The sequence below is a fragment of the Eupeodes corollae genome, chromosome 2 (assembly GCF_945859685.1).
Source record: "Eupeodes corollae chromosome 2, idEupCoro1.1, whole genome shotgun sequence".
NCBI lineage: Eukaryota > Metazoa > Arthropoda > Insecta > Diptera > Syrphidae > Eupeodes > Eupeodes corollae.
This window is the reverse complement of record NC_079148.1, coordinates 117,820,752-117,838,277: the sequence shown is the minus strand read 5'-3', so window position 1 is coordinate 117,838,277 and position 17,526 is coordinate 117,820,752. Positions and strand designations below refer to the sequence as shown.

General features: G+C 33.3%; 1 protein-coding gene across 1 annotated transcript; it reads right to left on the bottom strand.

The window, feature by feature from the left end:
- Positions 1–9,898: 9,898 nt before the first annotated feature.
- Positions 9,899–15,124, bottom strand: LOC129945207 (uncharacterized). The gene is made up of 2 exons (XM_056054866.1): positions 11,548–15,124; positions 9,899–10,497 (listed from the first exon to the last, which is right to left on the bottom strand). Exons 1-2 carry the CDS (start codon positions 15,122–15,124, stop codon positions 9,899–9,901), a joined length of 4,176 nt encoding a protein of 1,391 aa, XP_055910841.1.
- Positions 15,125–17,526: the final 2,402 nt, after the last annotated feature.

The window sequence follows — 17,526 nt, the reverse complement described above, 5'->3', positions numbered from 1 at the left end:
AAGAGTTCGGTGTCTTTATAAATCAGAAAAAATGACAAAAAATATTTGTGACGTCAAGTATTCCATTAACAAATAGAAGAGAACGATAAGACATTCAGAAAGGTTTTCACTAATATGAATAAAATATTTTGTATTTGTTAAATAAAAAAAAGAAAGTATGATTAAGTTGCTTTTGTATGAAAAGAATGTTTACAAATAGTAGTAATTTTTTAAATTTACCGACAAATTTGTTTGTCTTTAAAAATTTAATGCTCTAAATACTCTAAAATCGTTAGAGCAGTTTTTTTAAAATTCTTATTTGTGTATAAAATGTTTCAATTTTAGTTTAAAAATATACAATTTATTAATATCCGTTTTATCCATTCTCGAGATATCGACAAAAATTATATATTTTCAAATTCAAATAAACAAAATGAACGAACTTAATCCTGTATCCAAAGAATTTCTTTCAAGATAGTACATATTTAATGTTTAAAAGTCTATAACTGCTAAATAAGTTTGTTTCCAACAATTTAAATGACTTTTGATTTCTCTGAAAAAAATATTAATTTTACAGATTTTTTTTGAATAATTTGGTATATATACAATTTTTCAATATATGTTAACAAATATTTTTGATATGCATCCATATGACCATTTAAAAACATCATTATATGTACATTTCATATTTTATTTATGCAAAAAAAATATGGCCCCGTTTTCGAGATATCAAATTTTGAAGGAAGTATTCTTTTACTCTTTCTCTTTCAAAAATTAAAACAATGACATTTTGATTATCAAATATTATTGAGTTAAAAAAAATATGAAAATCAATTTCTAAGAAAACTTAAGAAACAAAATAATGTTTCTTTCGGGGGTTCCCTTCTGAAGCAATACTTTTTTTTTGAAAAAAATTGAATTTTCGATCTTGGACCAAATAATTTATATGGGTTTTTTATTATTAGTCTTTAAAAAATGAACAAAATGCCTTAAATGAATCGGTTCAAAACCTTAAATTTCAAATTCGAAGTCAATTGACCCAATGCTTTGGGCTGACGAGACCAGAATCTTGAGTTCGAATTTTTTTACGAATGCAAAACATTCCATACACATATACAGTCAAACTTCCCTATAGCGAATTGCACCAGCAGATTATTTCGTTCCATAGAAAATTCGTTATACAGAATTTTTTTGTTTTTAGTTTTATTTAAAGAAGTCAGTGATTTTAGTTTGGATAACATTGTTAAATTTTTCTTTTTCAACAAAATTTAATTAGTCGTTACGTTAATCTTCATCTCCAGAAAGGTTCGAAAAACGTCAATAGCAATATCTGTTTTTTTTCAGTCAATCTTTTTTCAACTTTATTAATTATCAACAAATTTTTCTCAAGAGATATGCTACTTCGAGGCATCTTTATTTATATTCACTGAAGCCTGAATACAGAATGCTTGCTTTTTCTCCGCGCATTCTGTTATTTTTAACAGAAAATTATTTTAAAAAATTCGTTATGCGGAAACAAAATCGTATGAGATTTGTTGTCGAAATTATCAGTGCTGAATTAGGAACCCAAGGCCTATTGTCATATATCTGTCAGCCATGTTCCTGTTGTTTTATGAAAATCAAAAATTAAGTTTTTTTATGGCAAGAAATCTAGGTTTGTCAATTCTATTAAATTTAACAAAAAACGTAAATGTGTTCCTTAATCTATCCATTCAATTTAGATTCGGAAACTACTACAAGCAATCTGGTTAAAATTTCGGTAGACGGCTTTTATTTCATGCTCGTTAATCTTTTATATTAAAAATTTTGTACTTTATATGTTGAAAAAATAAAGATAATAATAATAAAAATAAAATTTAATTCTTGTGTAGGAATTTTGGTTCGTATAGAAAAACTTTTTTTATTTATTTTATTAACTTCCCATAAGTAGTTATTGTAATGGGTACGATTTTTCAAATTGAAAATTTTGACATTTCTCGACGTTTCAAGGTCCCTAGAGTCGAAATAAAAGATTTTTAGAAAGATATCTGTGCGTGCGTGTGCACGTACGTTCGTACGTCCGAATACGTTCACGACGTTTTTTTCGTTGTCCATAGCTCAAGAACCAAAAGAGATATCGATTTCAAATAAATTTTGTTATACAGATAATAAGGCAGAAAGATGCAGAAAGGGCTCTCAATAAAACTCCGTGTGTGGTTTTTTTACCATAGCAGTTTGAAAAAAAGGTGAACATTTTGGTTAACCCTAAATATCTTACGAACCAAAAACGCTAGAGACTTGAATTAAATTTTATATAATTAACTGTAACGTTATAACAAAGAAGTATATTTTTTGAAAGAAATCCGTTTAACGGTTTTTTTTATAAATCAAAACAACTGAAAAAAAAAAATTGTCATCTCCAAAATTTTACGACTAAAATATGATTTCATCTTCAAAACAATTTTGTGCATCGAAGAATAATGTTTTTGACATCTGATAAAATTTTGAGAAAAATCAAATTTTCAGTTTTTTTACAAAAAATAAAAACTTAAAAACAAAATTAACAAAAGTTGTTAAAAATTGATTTTCAACTCAAATATCTTTTCAAAACTTTGATACATTGGCTTTAATTTACTTTTGTCTTTTAAAAAAATATTGTTTTCAACATTCAGTAAAATTTTGAAAAAAATCGAATTGACAGTTTTCTTACAAAAAATTAAAAACCGAAAAAAATCAACAAAAGTTTGTAAAAAATGATTTTCGACTCAAATATCTTTTCAAAACTCTAAGATAATAGCTTCTATTTAATTTTTGCTTATAAAAAAATATTGTTTTCAACATTCGATAAAATTTTAAGAAAAATCGAATTGACAGCTTTTTTACAAAAAAAAATTTATAAAAGTTGGTAAAAATTGGTATTCGACTCAATAATCTTTTTAAAAAGTGTAGATATTTTCTTAAAGCTACTTTTATCTTTCAAAAAATAATGTTGTTAGCATTCAGTAAAATTAAAAATCGAATTGACAGTTTTTTTTTACAAAAATAAAAACCTAAAAACAAAATTATCAAAAGTTGGTAAAAATGATTTTCGACTCAAATATCTTTTCAAAAATTTGAAATATTGGCTTCATACTAGTTTTATCTTATTGTTTTCAACATTCGATAAAATTTTGAAAAATATCGAATTGACAGTTTTTTTTACAAAAATAAAACTCTTAAAAAAAAACAATGCTAAAACTTGGTAAAAATTTACTTTCGACCCAAATCAGCTTTTCAAAAATTAAAAAAACTTATTTTATTTCACAGAAAATATTGTTTTCGATATTCAGTAATTTTTATATACAAATCCAACAGTCGGTTTTTTTCAGAAAAAATAAAATCTACAAAAAATGGTACGCAAATTTGGTAAGAATTGATACGAGTACATATAGACAAACTTTCAAGCAAGACAAATCGACAGACGGGATGGGAAGTTATCAGTGTCGGTCGCATCCCAGCCTCTTTTTTATTTTTTTTTTATATACAAAGTCAAAACTTAATCTAAGATCGTAATTTCACCAATAAATTTGTAATCTCGTATCGTGTATTTTCTTTTATCCCATATCAAAACCGTTGCCATCTCCTGAAAGTATGCAATTTTTCAAAATTCTAGCACCTCTATCACTTCGAAATTTTCAGTTTCCACTAAATAAATCATATTAAAATATAAATTTTATAAAAACCCAATGCAATATTTGTCCTGGTTTGAACTTGTTTGCTCGCAGGACTACAAAATCAATTTGACTCATTCTCTAGACTGAATTTTTGTATTTTCAAAATTTGCGAAATAGAATCCCCATTTTACTTTACGTACTAACACAAACAAAAAAAACCATCAAAGTGAAATACATTTTTTAATAGCAAACTCATGTATTTTTAATAAACAAAAGTTCGTCGACATCCCAATAAATGTATTTCCATAAAACAAAAACACAGTTGAATAAAATAATCCCTTTTGTTATTACCATAACCCACGCATAGAAAATAAGCATCAGTTTTCTCTATCCCATCATCCACCATATTGTTGCAATCATGCGACCATCTATAATGCAAAAACCATCTTCTCTTTTTCGCACTATAGCTTTGTAAGTCTCTGAGTTGCCCCTTTCTCTACACTTTGCAAAAATTCAATATTTATATAAAACAACATATCTTTTGTAATATAGTAGTTAAGCCGTGTCTTAATCCAACAATGTAATGTTTGTCTATGTTCTAACTTCTGTATAGGTCTCCTCCGGGAATTCAAATGTATCCAGAGCTTATTTCGTCGAGTCTCTTATTTTATTATGCACCCTTTTTTTGTTGAAAGTAAATGAGAGAGCAGTCCTGGATGTCCTTCCGTTTTTCAAATAATTTCTCCCGACCAAAAATGTACACAATCTGCAAATCCACGTGAAAATAATGGAAAAGCAAAACAAAATGAAATTAAATAAGAAAGGTACACTCGTCGTCGTGGATATACATACGAATATACGAACGTTATCCTTCAACAGGATTAAATATTAATTTTTTTAATTCGAAATCTTATTTATGTGAGATGCATAAGGTATCGTTGTAGCAGTGAAGTCGACGCCCGCCGCCGATGACGCCTCACTTTTACGGAAAATGAAGCAAGCGACTAAGGTTGAAGTGTGAAAAGGACTTCTTAAAGGAGTTTCATATTCGTCGGTCTGGGTGTTTTTATTGAATGAATGAACATCATCTTCTCATAAAACCGTCCTTTTTAGTATAAGATACCTATGGCTCCGAATTAAACTTCACGATGACGTCGACGACGACGACGCCCACGATGACGTGACGCTCAGTTGGACGAATATCTTTAATGAGTTTCCTCTTGGAGCCAAGAGTTATTAATGAAATACCTACACTGCAACCTCCTTGGAGTAGCTCTGTTTGAGTTTATGAAGAGATCCAGGAAGCTGAAGCAATCAATTTAAATGCTGGATGACGAAGATCACAAAACAGTCAGCGCCAGCTTATTTTTTTCTGTTCTTTCTGTTTTGTGTGATTTTTTTGTCTGTTTCTATCTCGGTTTCTCAATCTTTATATCTCAATCTGGGAGAATAGCTTTAGTGTATACAGCTTAGTTAGCTAGGTATGCATATGTACGTCCTACCCCTAGAGCTGTTTTGATTTTAATCAACTTCAAGAAAAGTAATTAGGAATTAAAATTGAAATTGAAAAATATATGTGTATAACTGGTATATCCAGCAACAGTAGTGGCAGCGAATACCAGGACACCAACGTGCCTCCCGCCATCAAGCAAATCAGTCTTCCTAGGTGTATACAGTACCTATACCTACATATCTACAAACCTACTTTGCTATACTTTTTTTTAAAATGTATACAACGTCAAACTGCAACCTGATTTAATGAAATTTAAATAATTCTTGCACGAGAGTATTCTTTTAAGCTCATGAGAAGCTAGAATATTGAGATAGAGGGTGTGTTGGCGTAACAATTAAGCATCCATGGATTGGATAGGAGATGAAGAAAAATATTCGCCCGGTGACTTTTAGAACAAGAACAATATTCATCAATCTTTTATACCTGAGAGTGTGTAGACGTCTAGAGGTACTTAAAACATCCATAATAAACATTTTTTTAATTTAGAATTTATTATTAGATTTTTAAGCATTTGGTAATTTGGTTTTAAGAGTGGTAAACTCAAGCTCACTGATGGCTGGATGGCAGTGGGAAATGGACGACTTGATCATAATAATTAACTTTTATTCCCGTTGAGGTTACAGGCAACAAATTTGCCTGAAAATAAATTATTTTATATGAATTCTTAATTTGTTTATTTTTAGTAACTTATTTTTTGCATAAGAATTAAGGTAAACCAACTAAGGAGTATCATACTGAACTTTTTATTTCCAAATACAGAATCCTTGAAGCCGGATTAATGTTTGAAATTGATTGTTTTTTTAATTACTTTCTGACTAAAAGGTGATTTTTCATAAGATAATGAGCTTTTTATTTCAGGAATTTGAAAATTATAAACACACATACAAATAAATGACTGTGCTTTCATAAATGTACAAGTAGGATCAGATATAAACATATTTGATGCGATTGGGCTTCAGAGAAAAAAATTAATTATCAACGTCATCATCAGCTCGAAAAACTGAGATCTAGTCCTAAGCTCTATTTGCAACTTTGCACTTTTACTTTGCAAATCACGTTTCACTTAAACTCAAGTCTTTTTTGAAAAGTGAAAAGTTTTGATATTTTGAAAAATATTTAATCTTTTTGTTTCATCAAACAATACACTTTGGAACTTATATTTAAAATTTGAACATGTTTTCAAAGTAAGCAAAGCAACCGTCTGCATACAGTGCAGGATTAATAGGGGGGCTAGTGGGGGCTGTAGCCCCGGCCCCATCACAATATTTAGGCTGTACAATCTAATTAACCCCAAAAATGAAACCAAAATTAGTTGTCCCCAAAAATGGCCAAGGAACCAAAAAACCATCGGAAGGCGCACTTCTCAGGAACCGCTTCAAAACGGCCTCTCACATTCTTGCCAAGATTGCCAAAAATGAAGAGACCGAAGTGATTCATGAGAGGGACGCCCAAGATAAAAAAGTACCAGAAGGTTGTTGAGAAAAGGCCGTTAAACGAAACAGATCTCAGGTAGAGATCTGCACGTCTCAGAAAAAGAGCAAGCTTGTCGACCTGACAAAGCCAGTGAAAGCACGATCTTCTGGAGCAGCGCAACTGCGTACTCTTAGTTAGGTTGTCAGGGATGACCTCCACATAGCAGTTGTGGATGAGCTCTCCACAAACAGCAAAGGTCTGCTGAACGTGTGGAACTCTACCTAGGGCAAGCTGTCTGAGATGGTGTTTTCATACATTATATCAAACAGTGAGGGCCCCTACCCTAGTTTTGACTCTGGCGAGATGCTCGGGTGGTATAGGGTAATTAAGTGTGCGGACAGGTTTTCTGGGATTTCCTTAGTGAAAGCATTGCTAAGGTTATGACTAATGACTGTGAGGGCTTGAAGCTCAAGCTTATCCCAGCTAAGGACAACCCTACACAACCGAAGGCTCGCATTTGGTTGCCGCTCATGAGCATAAAGCCAAGCGGACAGGACCGGATGCGCGGTTTTCAGAGGCAAAATCTGGTCGAGGTTGACGATGTTATAAGCGGAGTCGAGATCCCCAGCGAGTTTCCCGGCCCCAGCTCTGCAGCTAAAAGTAATTAAAAATAGCGCTGAAGGTCATCCAGATTAATCTGAAGCACTCTAAGTGTGCTTCAGATAATCTGACAGTTTTCATTAGGGAGGAAAACTTCGACATTGGCGTTATCCAAGAACAGTCGATAAACGGCCTCAAGGTGCGAGGCCTCCAAGACAACCAATACGACCTCTTTTATAAAACCGCAGATCAAGACCAAGGTAATCCCAGAACTTGTATTTTAGCTAAGAAATATGTAAAAGGTTTTTTATGTCCAAATTTTAGCACTCCCGATCTGACAGTTGTCAGATTTGAAGATAAGAATACACAGGGTTTGCTGATGGCCTCTTTTTACTCTGCCCATAATGCACCATCACCTCCGGAGGTGATTTGTAACAGGGGCAATATTCCCACTTTCGTCTTTCCGAGCTCGGAAATTTATGATGGATGGGAGGATGTGCTTGATGTTACTTTAGTAAACAACCGTAATTTATTAGTGGAGAATTGGAGTGGATTCTTTTTCAAATTAATTTCGAGTCGAAAAACCCTCCGCCTTACAGAAATCCCAAAAGAACTGACTGGACGAAATTCAGTCAATTCTTCATCTTTAAAATCGAAAATTATTATAATTGAAAATGCCTTTATGGCGGTATTCTGGAAAGAGATTTTAAATAGATTTGACGCCACCAATTCGTATTTGCAAAAAGTGCAACTAGATTTAAACGTAGAATTGGCACTTTTTATGTGAGGATTGAAGCTTACACTTACATCACTGTTATCTTCGAATTTGCTTGCAATATTTTAAGCATGAGTGAAAATGAAGTAAAAATAAAAGCAAAAAATTTAGTCGAAAGATTTAGAAATTGAATTAACTTACGAACTAGAGCAGCGTATTCAAATGATGAAATTGCAGTGTTTTCTTTTCAAGTTCCAAAAGAAAAAAGTGAACTTATTTCATCATTTAAAATACTTAACTGGATCGTTGAAAAACAAGTGATTGACGTTTTTCCAAATGTTTATATAGCCCTTAGAATATTCGTAACAATAACTATAGCTAATTGTGAAGCAGAAAGATGTTTCTCAGTCCTTAAAAGAATAAAAAATATGAACCGATCTTCAATGTTGGATGAAAGATTATCACCTTTAACTCGTTTAGCGATCGAATCCGAATTATGAAGATCGATTGAGTTTAATGATTTGATTCAAGATTTTGTTGAAATGAAATTAAGAAAAAAAATATTGTTTAATAATTGTTATTTATAATGTAAACTTATTCATTTAATCTAATAAATCCTTATTACTACATAATTTGTTACTTTTATTTTTAGAGTTTTGAATTATTAAAAAGAAATGGTCTGACTATTTTGAGTTCATGGTTTTTGGATTAATTACAAATTGGCTTATGTGGGTTTAACACTTTTGGGTTTACGAGTTTTTATTTGCGATTGAAAAATGAACACATTTAACTTTCAAAAACGTTAAAAAGAGCCCCGATTAATAATTAGACCCTGGTATCAAAAATTCTTAATATTATCGGGGGTTGGAGCACTTGGGGGATAGTTTCTTGGATTTTCGATGCGTCAACTCCTCGGCGCATCATCTCTGACAGCGTGGACTCCTAGCGCCCCGGGTTATTGGGTTGCCTCTCTTGAGTTTTAGGACGCTTTGGGTTATTGGGTTGGTTCGCTTGGGGCTTACGGCGCTCTGGGTTATGAAGGGTTAGCTTGTTTGTGTTTTATATCTTTTTAGGGCGCCTCAAATAGAAATAGCCCTGGGCACCCATTTTCTTTAATTCGGGCCTGTCTGATTATTTAGTCTTAATAAACATAATCAAAGATTTACGTTGCAACTTTTCCAAATGCGAATTAATTGCAAAGTTGTATTTTCAATTTGTTAAACACTTTGTTGGGGGGATTCCAATATAAATCCCAGGGTCAAACAATAAGCTGCAAATGTAAAAATCTTTGCAGTACCAAAGTAATAAAAACACAATAACCAATTTTTTACCTTTTAAAATGTTATTTAACAAAGTCTTTATTCTTCCAAGATAAATTAAGAACTAACTTACAAAAGAAATTAAAATAAGAATATAGCTTAGTCAAAGCGACTATCACGGTGGTGAATACACAAACTTAGTTTGCGGAGAGGTGAATAACAAAAATAAGCTTACACATTACTCAACTTCATTAAAAACATATGATAACTTAATTAGCGTTACGTTATTAGAACAAAATGCCTAAAAGTATGCATTTTGTGTGCATTATTTGAATTTGAATATAAATTATTTGAATTTAATAAAACTGACGTCAACATTCCGGCCTCCCTTTGCAGGAATGCAAAGAGTAAAATCCGTGTATCCGAAATGCAGATTGTTTTTTTTTTTTTTTTTTTCAATTCGTTATAATTATTCCATCGGTGGAGGTATTTGTTATGGAAGCGCCTCGATTCGCTACCCAGGAAAAAAAAATTAAAGTTAGTAGATCCAACGTCGAGGGTTGTTTAAAGAGTGCCCTTACTCACTCAGACATGTTAATAGGAGTGTATAAATTCAATGTAAATAAGTAAATTTAAAGGTTTAAATTCGTAAGGTTTAAATTCAGAAATAAATTTAAAATTAAAATGTATAAAACTAAAACTCATAAGGTGCTGTGCATTCAGCAATATAAAAGTATTTATAAAAATATGAAATCTCAAAAACTAAATAAATTTTAATAAATTATTATTATTCTTTTCTTTGTATTGCATGATACACCTGAAACAATTCTTGATCGACGGGCAAAAGACACAATTTCACTACAGGTCGTAGAATATCTCCTTGTTGAGTTTTAAGTGTAACAACGCGTACCTTTCCATCGTTCCCTGGGTGAACAGCCACAACTTTTCCAAGACGCCATTGAGTGGGTGGCAAATTTTCATTTCGCACAACCACAATGTCTCCAATTTCGACATTACGTTTAGGAAATTTCCATTTTGTTCTTCGCTGAAGATCAGTTAAATATTCTTCCTTCCATCGCTTAGAAAAGGAGTGTAAAATTTGTTGAACTCTTTGCCAATTCTTTAGGGTGGTACTTTCACCAATTTGTCTTTCAGGGAAGGAAAGCAATGGCGAACCTTTCAAGAAATGACCTGGTGTCAAGGGTAAAGGTTCGAAAGGATTTTCACTTATTGGAGAAATAGGGCGGGAATTCATACAAGACTCAATTTTGACGAGCAGTGTAGAGAACTCTTCGAAAGTTAGCTTAGAGTTTCCAACAACTTTCTTAAAATGAGTTTTAAAGGACTTTATTCCGGCCTCCCAAAGGCCGCCCATATGAGGAGAACCTGGTGGGATAAAGTTCCATTTCAAATTCCTAGGCAAGTACGTTTTTTCAGCTTCCTAGGTTGAGTCTGCCAAAACCTTTCGAATTTCATTAGTAAGAACTTTATTAGCAGCGACAAAATTAGTCCCATTGTCGGAAAAAAGCTGTTGGGGCACACCTCTTCGTCCTACAAATCTATCGAGAGCTGCCAAAAACGAGTCAGTAGAGAGACTTCCAACTGCTTCTAAATGTACAGCTTTTGTACAAAAACAAATGAAAAGACAAGCATAACCTCTTATGGCTTGATAGAACCGACCCTTCTGAACCTTTAGTTCGAAGGGGCCAGCGAAATCCAATCCTACATGGGTGAAAGGAAACGAATAGTTTACCCTTTCTGGTGGGAGTGTTCCCATCAGCTGGGTTTGAAAATTCTTTTTGTGCAAGACACAAACTAAGCAATTATTTACACAGAATTTTACTAAGTTTTTTAATTTTGGTATCCAAAACTCTTTTTGCATTAAGTACAAAACTTGCTGGTTCCCTCCATGTAGGGAAATTTTATGGACAAATCCAACCAACAATTTTGATAATGGACATGAATATGGCAAAATAATGGGAAATTTTTCGTTATAACTCAAATTTGCATTTGTTAAACGACCGTTTACTCTAATTACAAAGTCAGGGTCTAGGGAGGGATTAAGAGTCAAAATTGTACTATATTTACTCAATGGTTTTGAGTTATAAAGAGCTTTGTATTCTTCACTAAAATAAAGGCGTTGTGCTAGTATAACTAGGCGGGTTTTTACAAAAACTATTTCATGATTTCTTAAATTTTTAGATAAGTATCTATAGGGATAGAACCTTTTTCTTTTGGAAGAAGCGAGGTTGATAAATCTAAAGCAATAGGCTATTACTTTTACAGCACGAGCATAGCACGAAAATCTTTTCAAAATGTCATGGCTGACATTTTGATTCGCAACGAAGCTTTTTATTTGTTTTATTTCAAGATTCCATTCAGAGTCCTCTTGAATTTTTGTTACTGGCCAAGTTTCCTTTGAAGACTTTAACCAACTTGGACCGTGCCACCATTGGGTATTATTTATTAAGTTTTGAGGCATAACACCTCGAGAAGCGACGTCAGCGGGATTTTGTTCTGAAGGAACATGTTTCCAAAGGCTACCTGGAGGACATTCAGTTTGTACTTTAGACACCCGGTTACGGACAAAGGTTTCAAGCCGAGATGGACAGTCACGAATCCAATAAAGTACAATTATCGAGTCCGTCCAAAGATAGACAGGACAGTTTTCAAGGCGTAGACTGCTTTGTACAGCGTTTACTAACTTTGTCAGCAAAAGAGCTCCACAAAGTTCTAGCCGAGGTATCGAAATAGCTTTCAGGGGAGCTACTTTTGTTTTTGAGGTAAGAAGGTAACTAAAAACGTTTCCAGATGAATCTGAGATCCTTGAGTACACGGTGGCAGCATACGCACTGAGAGAAGCATCACAAAAGCCGTGTATTTCTACGCACATCTCTGGGGTATAATTAATCCATCTTTGGATTTTAATATCTTTTATAATTGGAAAAGATTTCACAAATTCTTTCCAAGTTTCTCTACGGTTGGGTTTTATGGGAACATCCCACTCTGTTTTGTCCTTCCAGACATCTTGCATCAATATTTTTAATAAAATTGTTGTTGGTGCTAGCCAACCGATAGGGTCATATATTTTTGAAATATTTGAAAACAATTCACGTTTTGTTATACAAGAATCTGGCAGAGGAGATAGTTCACAACGAATATAAAATGAATCTTCCCTCGCATTCCACCCAACGCCCAGAACTTTCGAATGTGAAGACTCTTCGAACATAAGAAAGTGTTGATCTAAAACATCCCCCCTAGGGATGTTTTCCAACAAGCGAGGGTGGTTTGCGGTCCATTTCTTCAAACTAAATCCGCCAGCCAAAAGAAGTGATTTCAATTCTTCCTGAATCTTTAGGACTAGATCCAGACTGAAACCTCCAGAGAAAACATCATCAACGTAAAAATCCGAAAGCACCACTTCTTTTGCTAAGGGATATTTATTTGCTTCATCCAAAGCAAGTTGGTGCAACGTTCGGATTGCTAAGTATGGAGCACAGTTAACTCCAAACGTAACTCGGTTGATTTCAAAATCAGCTAAATCTGATTCTGAATCAAAAGATCGACATATAATCCGTTGGAATTTTCGATGACTCTGGTGAACATATATTTGGCGATACATCTTTTCAATATCGCTATTGAAAACATATGGATATAATCGCCATCTTAACAAAATAGTTTGCAAATCGTTTTGCAAAGCAGGGCCACTGTAAAGAATGTCGTTAAGACTTACTCCTTTGTGTGTAGATGCACTTGCATTAAATACAACTCTTACCTTTGTCGAAGCGCTATCTGGTTTTACCACAGCGTGGTGCGGTAGGTAAAAGTGCGGACTGGAAAGGTTTAGGCTACATGGTGGCACAAAGGACATATGTTTTAACGAAACATATTCCTTTAGAACTTTGTTGTATTCTTCTTTCAGACACATATCGTTAAGAAGACGTTTCTCTTGACGCAGATACTGAGAAACTGCACTCTTTCTGGAAAGGCCCAAATCTAAAACGTTAAAGTTCGGCTTGAATGGAAGTTTCACTATGTAACGACCATCTTTATTTCGAATTGTGGTATCCACATAAAATTTTTCACAAAATTTATCTTCATCAGATAAGGGTTTGACATATGGAACCTCTTCGAGTTCCCAAAACTTTTGAATTTGTTTCAGAAGTAAAAGTCTCATAAAAAATGTATTAAGGGTTGTTTTGTTTGGATTTTCATTACATGGGCCTGAAATAATCCACCCAAACACCGTATTTTGTGCAATTGGAGAAAGGTCTTTTTCTCTCTTTATACCTTCACACAAAATAAGAGGGTAAATATCTGCTCCTATCAACATATCTATAGAAGCGGGTGTATCAAAATTAGGATCTGCCAATCGCAATCTTTTGAGCTCAACCAAGTTTGATGCGTCAACAGTCTGCGATGGCAAATTACCTGTCAGCTTTTTCAAAACTACAGCTGCAATGGGAATGTGTACATCAGGGTTGATGCGAGATTCGAGAGTGAGAGGACACATACTCGTTGAAAGTTCGCTTTGAACTCCTCCAATGCCACAAATAGACGCATTGGTTGAACGGGTGAAAAGCCTTAATCGGGTCACTACAGATTGCAATATGTATGTAGCTTCAGATCCAGGGTCGATCAAAGCTCTCAGGAGAAATGTTTGGTTATGAACAGTGATTTTAACCAAAGCTGTTGCTAACAAAATATTCCTTTTCTGGTTTACCAGAAAACTTTGAAGAGTTGAAGAATCGGATGAAACATCTTTTCCTGAACTAATGGATGGTTGTTGCTGAGCAATAGAAGTGGACTGTATGGGGGTGGTACTTAATGAAGTGTTGGGTTGCGAATAAGATCTTGTATCGGAAGGGGTGGGTTCTGGTGAAGTAAAGTGCAATAAGCTATGGTGTCGTCTACCACACTTGTCACAGGACACTTTACTTTTACATTCGTATACCGAATGTGTGAGCGCAAGACAGTTGTAACAGTACTTTTGGGATTGAGCCAGCTTACGTCGAGATGCAACATTCATGTCTAAAAATTTCTTACATAAACGCAAGGGATGATTACTGTTACATAATTTACAACAAAAACTCTTTTCTGCAGAATGGAATGAGTTAACTTTCTTAAAATTGGAATTTGAATTTGAAATGTTATTAGCTTTTTTACGGGAGAATTGCGTCACTTCTTCCACAGCTTCAAGAATTTTATATCTGGAAGCGAGAAAATCCTCCAAGGATTGCCAGGTTGGAACTTCTGTTTCTGTTTTCAAACTTTGTTCAAAAAGGAACAAAGTATTTTCAGGTATTTTTTGCGAAACAAGAAAAACTAAAATCGGATCCCAGTTTTCAGTCTTAACGTTAAAACTTGAAAGAATCCCTAAACAATCGCGCACGGCTCTATGTAATTTTCTTAAGGCAGATCCACTTTCAATAGTAATCGATGGAATTGAAAAAAGTGTTTTAAGTTGAGTATTTATTAAGATCCTTTTATTTTCATACTGGGATTTTAAAGCTTCCCACGCAAGAGTAAAATTATCTGCAGTCAGTGAAAACTTGTCGACAATATCATGAGCTTCTTTTTTGGTTTTTAAGCGTAGATGATACAGTTTTTCTACATCACTTAAACGGGGGTGGTTTGCATAAATACATGTGAACATGTCACGAAAGGTAGGCCAGGATTTGTAATCACCCTCAAAACATTCAACGTCACAAGGTGGGACTTTAATTCCAAAATCTGTTTTAGTGGACTCAGATATTTGAGAATGTTTTACATCCTCTTTAATTTCGGTTTCCTTGTTTTTACTACTTGTACCCATCTCAATTTTATCTATTAAACTGCCTACTGTACTGAAATAATTAAGTGATACTGAATTGTATTTTGCCTTTATTGTCGATAATTTTTCATCGTCTATGGTTTTATCCTCATTACTTAAACATTTTGCATACACTGTGCGAAAGTTATTCCATAAATCTTCGAATTCCTTTTTCCAAACCTTAAACATACCACAAGTCATTGTATCTTTATTTGGTACATTCCGAAAACTTTCAATTGTTTCGTTTATTTGCTTTACGCTCAGAAAAAAATCTTTTGATGTAGCCATTTTCAAAAAAACGATGAAAAAGAAAATCAACTTGTTCTCAAACGAAGAAAAAAAGTGCACAAATTGCAATAAACTTCCAAAAAAATAGAAATAATTAAATTTCTGAACAAGTTTACTTAAAAAAAAAACCAAAAAAATTCTTTTAAAATAGAAGAACCGAAAATTATCTCAAAAAATAAATTGTTGTTCACCAAGAAAATAGCAGAAAATCAATTAATATAAAGATGTAAAAAACACCGTAAGAAAACTGTACTATATCACGAGATTAATAAGAAACCATAGGGAGACTGTACTTTAACACAAGACTAAAGTTAAACCGTAATGAAACTGTACTCAAACCTTTCGATCAAAAATCGTATCAAATATACCCACATTAAAATATTTTATATCACTTAAATCAAATTTTCATTAAATAAGTTTTTAACTAAAATGTCTTTAATTAAATTTGCATAAGCCAATAAAATTGATAAACTAATAAAATTATATTAATCACTGTCAAAAATAATTATTTTATATAACTATAATTATACCAAATAAATGTATAAAATCATCACCAAATTTTAATGCACAGCACCTACCTTGGGTAAAGGGAGTTAGGATTTCCAATAGGAGCGCACAATTTGCATAAAAAGACTTTCTCGCAAAGGTCCAAAAGATTCCATCCAATGATCAAGATCAATTAAATTTTTTCCAAAAAAAATAACTCAAAGGGATATGAGTTGGGTTGACAAAATTAATTGCTGTCCAAAAATCAGCATTCGGCTCGATTGGACCAAAAAATGTTGGGGGGATTCCAATATAAATCCCAGGGTCAAACAATAAGCTGCAAATGTAAAAATCTTTGCAGTACCAAAGTAATAAAAACACAATAACCAATTTTTTACCTTTTAAAATGTTATTTAACAAAGTCTTTATTCTTCCAAGATAAATTAAGAACTAACTTACAAAAGAAATTAAAATAAGAATATAGCTTAGTCAAAGCGACTATCACGGTGGTGAATACACAAACTTAGTTTGCGGAGAGGTGAATAACAAAAATAAGCTTACACATTACTCAACTTCATTAAAAACATATGATAACTTAATTAGCGTTACGTTATTAGAACAAAATGCCTAAAAGTATGCATTTTGTGTGCATTATTTGAATTTGAATATAAATTATTTGAATTTAATAAAACTGACGTCAACACACTTAACTTTTCAATAAGTCTAAAAATAGTCTTTTCACATCAGAAATTTTGTGAAAAACTTTGCACTTTTATTTTACAGGTTATTTTTTTTCAAAGTTGCAAAATGACTGAAATAGGCCCCATCTTTAATAGTTCTCGTTGAACAAGTAGATCCGTTTATTGTGATCACCAGCTGACACCAGCCAGTAACGCACCTCAAAGATCAGGGCGTTCTGACTTAAGCCTGGTCTGGTTCGTTATCATCTATACCATAAATGGACTACACATGAATTATCGAGCCAGCTCTTTCTTGCTGCTTCAAGCTTAATATTAGCTTCAATGAAGCATGTGTCGCCAGACTTGTCCTTACTCACATAGGAGGCCAACAATTTCCCGCCAGACTTTCCTCTCGAACGCACATTAGAGGTCAGAGTGCCTTTTACTAAGTTTCCAACTCCCGGAAACACATGCGAGTACTTTCAGACCCATATTGCTGTACACCAGCACCTTAGATGTTGTGGTTAGGACTATGGATTTAAAAAGTTTTCACACAATGTAGTATAGGTCTGTTGGTTTTAAGTGGCCACTTTCGTCTTATATGTTATTAAGGGGTACTACTATAGATCCTATGTATTTAAAGGATGACACTACTTCAAATTCATGTTCCGCTGCCTTGATTATTTGACCAAATATTCTTCTTGTGGTCGAAATCACGTACTTTGTTTTTTCAATAATGTTATAACTGCGCGAACTGGATTCAGAAATTATGTACAGCTTGCTGTAGTTTTTATTTAAATAATTTATTTATAAGACATATCTCCAGTAGTCAGCAATACCTTCCAAACTTTCTGGCGTTTATTCATTATTTAAATATTTAGTATGCTAAATATTGTTAAGTTAGGAAATATTTCGTTTTAATCGTCTTAATAAGAAAACTTTTCGTAGTAAGGTGAAATTTCACTGCATCGATGAATACCAATATTGTTTGAGCTTAAATTGTATGATAGAGAACGAACGACAGCACTATTGCAGCACGACACATACTCTACATTGGAAAGTCGAAGGGCCTATACAAATGTGGCACCAGCCAATACGGTTGTTCTCAAGGCCAACATAAATCGTACTATAGGTCAAAATCAGCATCAT

Bases quoted from the DNA above. Each gene is read 5' to 3' on its own strand.
- LOC129945207 (XM_056054866.1), bottom strand. From the start codon at position 15,124: ATGACTTGTGGTATGTTTAAGGTTTGGAAAAAGGAATTCGAAGATTTA. The intron at 10,498-11,547 runs GTTGGTTAAAGT...TTATCCCACCAG, and splicing joins CCAATGGTGGCACGGTCCAA to GTTCTCCTCATATGGGCGGC.